This window comes from Chrysochloris asiatica, unplaced genomic scaffold (assembly GCF_000296735.1).
Source record: "Chrysochloris asiatica unplaced genomic scaffold, ChrAsi1.0 scaffold00379, whole genome shotgun sequence".
Classification (NCBI taxonomy): Eukaryota; Metazoa; Chordata; class Mammalia; order Afrosoricida; family Chrysochloridae; genus Chrysochloris; species Chrysochloris asiatica.
The window spans coordinates 635090-639333 of record NW_006408897.1 but is presented as its reverse complement, the minus strand read 5'-3'; the positions used below and the strand labels follow the sequence as shown (position 1 = coordinate 639333).

At 36.4% G+C, this 4244-nt stretch overlaps 1 protein-coding gene across 1 annotated transcript in view; it reads right to left on the bottom strand.

The window, feature by feature from the left end:
• CEP350 (centrosomal protein 350kDa) overlaps positions 1–4244 on the bottom strand; it is a 175370-nt gene that overhangs the window by 14020 nt on the left and 157106 nt on the right. The window contains exon 36 of the mRNA XM_006876426.1: positions 849–971. Coding sequence (XP_006876488.1) covers positions 849–971 — 123 coding nt within the window. The remainder of the gene's footprint in view (positions 1–848; positions 972–4244) is intronic.

The window sequence follows — 4244 nt, the reverse complement described above, 5'->3', positions numbered from 1 at the left end:
TGCTGACCTTGTGTGGTTAGCAGCCCAATTTGTTACAACTACATTACCAGAGCTCCTTAGGACTCCATTAGACAAATGTTATTGTAGTTACTACTATGTGAATGAGGCACTAGAGAAACACATACATGGGAAAACCTGATATATTTAAGCATCAAATTTTTTTTCATGATATAATTATCAATATTGATTAAGGTAGAAAGTTCAGAATGAAAATGTTTAGAAGGAAACCTAGATTAAATAGTACCTGAGACTACTAAATTTTGCTACTATTTAACTTTTTAGGGAAGGATGAAAGAACATGTAAAAATTTTTGCTAAATAATGCTATAACAGCTAACATTTACTGAGTTATATGAAAGTAGGACTGTTCTAAGTGCTTTACACATACATAAATATTTATTTATCAAGAATGTACTATTATTAGCATCTTCATTTTGCATATTGGGAAATACAGCACAAAGAGATTAGAAAACTTTCCTAACATTAAGGAAGTGGCAGAACAGGGATTTAATCTCAGGAAGTCTGGCAACAGAATTCACACTGAAATCCACTGCTCTCTTTTCAATTAAACTCTTTAAAAAACTTCCATTCAAGATTTTATTTATTTAATTATTATTTCTCAAGTTATCCACACCCACAAAACACTGTCAATTAGGTTAGTTATTCATCTACTGAGAACAAAAGAAAAAGCAATTTCCAAAACAGAGAGGGTAGAAATGCAGCAAATGAAGGCTTAAAGATTTTAATATCACAGACTCAGGCTAAGTCACATACCTTTCCTTTTAGAATCTAACTACATTCTGAATTTACAAAATATGGTCAAATAAAAATTCAGTTGTGTATACTCACCAGGATATGATCTACTCGGTCTCTCTTCTTTCTTCCAAATTTCATCATTTTCTGCCAGTCTGTTTTGTGGTTGGACTCCTTTTTAAGACTGAACAACTTGAGTACTTCAGTTGCTATGAAGTTCTATGAAAATAAGAAAGGTGAATGAAACACAAAGTGCCTAGGATTTAACTATTTATGATACAGTATACAGATCACAATGCTAGAATACTTGTAATAAAAGGTATAGATTTCTTCCATTTATAGTTCCACCCAGAAATTTGAAAAGAAAAGCATTCCAAATGCTAAGACTTTATTCCCTTAATGAGTTTTATTTTTTATACAACATACCAGGACTCCTTGTACAAATGTAAAACCCATCTATGAATCTACAAAGGAAAATCCCTTTACTGTTCCTTTATTAGAGAGCCACCATTATCTAACATATTGTTGTTAAGCGCCATCATTCCGACCCGAAGTGACCTTGTACTTGTACAAGGTTTTTGAGGAGTAGCTGGTGGGTTTAAACCTCTGACCTTGTGGTTTACAGTCCAGTATTATCCAACAGTACCACACAAGCATCTCTAAATCTGATAAATTACAAAGAAATTTTTGAGAACCATGTTATTTGAGAAAAGAACAAGACTCAGGCTGAAGTAGTTTATTTTGAAGCATCAAAATTTGTATGTGTTAAATTTAAAAATATTACCCTACACTTCAGTATGAGAAACACGACAAGTTTACGGCTGACAATATTTGAACTATCGCCTTTAAAAACAAGTTTTACAAAATGCTATTCCAAAGGTAAAATTAGTGGGCGGGTCTATTGTATGTTATAGTGATGTATGTATTTTGATGACTGCTGGCATATATTGGTGTATATATATTATATATATCTTATTTTATTTCAACTGTGTTTTCTTTGTTATTACAAAATTAATTTTTTTTAAGAAAAGCAATGCTGTTAATGAGGGAATTGGCACATTCAGAATCACCTGGAAAGATTTTCAAATGACTGATGTGCCCAAATTCTATCAGTCTCCCTTTAGATATGCACACTCACGCATGCACATTCAGGAATTTAGTAACTATGGAGGACTGGAAGGTATGGAATATGCAGTACACTCTGAAAATTTCTCCAGGTACTTATGATACTCTATTCCTCAAAGAAGAAAATCATCAATGATGTTTTTGTTTTGGGTAATGAATCAAATTTATTCAACTGAAACTTTAATTGAAGCCAGGGGTTAGTAAATATTTTACGATTTGTGGGCCATTTGATCTCTGTTGCAATGACAGTATTCCCCTTATCCACCATTTTGCTTTCTAGGGTTTCAGTTTCCCACAGTCAACTGCAGTACAAAAACGTTAAATGAGCACATGTTGTTATGTGCCATAGAGTCGGTTCCGACTCATAACAAGCCTGTACAGGGTTTCCAAGGCTGTAAATCTTTACGGGAGCAGAACGCCTCATCTTTCTCCCGCGGAACTGCTGGTAGTTTCTAACTACTAATCTTGTGGTTCGCAGCCCGATTCGTAACCACTATGCTACCAGAGCTCCTTAAACTTTATTATAGGCATATATTTATAGGACAAAAATGGTATACATAGGGTTTGGTACTATCAGTTCCAGGCATCCATGGGGTAAAGGGGTCTTGGAATCTATCCCTGTGAATTAAGTGAGGACACAACCTTGTTTGCTAAAAGTGAAGAGGACTTCAAGATTTCTGATAAAGATCAAAGGCTACATACAGCCTTCCATATGGATTATAACTGAACATAAAGCAAAAATCCTCACAACTGGATGAATAAGCGCACATCATGATAAATGGAGAAGAGACTGAAGCTGTCACAGATTTCATTTTACTTGGATCTACAATCAATGCCCATGGAAGCAGCTAGCCAAGACATCAAACAACATATACACTAGATAAATCTGCTGCAAAAGATCTCTTTAAAGTGTTAGAAAGCAGATGTCAGGACTGATTGTGATGGTTGGAAATGTAAAGGTAGACGTTTTATAGCAAGGAAGGGAGTGATTAACTTTCCAGTCTAGGAGCGGAGGTCCCTAGGACCATCATTGGAAAAGAGCCGAGAGCAGGACCCCTACACAGAGAAGCAGTGATGCCTGAGATGGAGGCAGAGATGATGACATGGAGAGATGGAGCAGCTGGGGACTTTAGATCCAGAGAGGGAGAGTGACTGTGTGCTGAAGACTTGGGGGTGGAGAGGGGGTGTAGTGTAGGGGTCAGGCTTGCAGGGTATACCCTTTGGTTGGTTGATGATGCATGGAGGGGATTGTAACTATGGCAATGAAATGATAGAATGAATGTAAAACTAATGTTCTTCCATATAAGCTATCATATAATTCACAAACAAAACATTAAAAAAAAAAAAAAAGCAGATGTCATTTTGAGGATCAGGCCATCAATTGTCTCCTAAGAGTGGGTTTCAAAAAGTACATGGAACTATGTAATGAAAAGATAATGGAATTTCTCCATGAGCTTTTTAAAGCCTTCTCATATGCATATGCAAGCTGAACAATGAATAAGAAGACCAAAGAACTGATGAATTCGAATTATGGTGTAGGCAAAGAACATGGACTATACCATGGATTGCCAGAAGTAGTTCTTGGAAGAAATGTAGCTAGAATGCTTGACATAGTGGCTGCAACTATGAGCTCAAGTATAACACTTGTGAGGATGGCACATGACTAGGTATTGTTTTCTTCTGTTATACACTAGATCACTATGAGTTGGAACCGACTCAACAGCACCTAACAACACTTGTACTCAGTTCTCTTGATGTTGCCATAGACAGTATGTAAACAAATGGGCATGACTGGCTCAATAAAGTTCTACTTGTAATATGAGCCGATCCTAAGTCATAGTGACCCTGTAGAGGGTTTCCAAGGAACAGCTGGAGGGTTTGGGTTTGATTTGCCAAGCCTGGGGTTCGCAGTCCAGTGCTGATCCTATAGTGCCACACCAGGAGTCAGCTAGATTTGGCCCTTAGGCTGTATAGCTTACTAGCTCTAGACCTAAGTACACATTACATCTCACAAACATATGCTGGTGTTGCCAGTACAAAATACTTTTTAAAGCATTCTGTGATTAAATAAATTTGAGAAACATAAGTCTAAAGCCTTGCTATCAGATTGGTCCTAGGATCAGCAGGCAGCATCATTATTCAGGAGCTTGTTAGAAATGCAGAATTTCTGGCTGCATCCTAGAACTAATGAATAAAAATCTGCATTGTAAGAAGATTCCCAAGTGAGTCATACATATATCTGAGGTTCTGTTTTAGAAGAACTATTCTGGAAATACAACTTTTACTGCATTAAGGAAATATGTGAGTAAACAGAGAAAACATTTCCATCAATTATTTTAAAAATTGGTTTGTTAGGGGTTCTAGGTA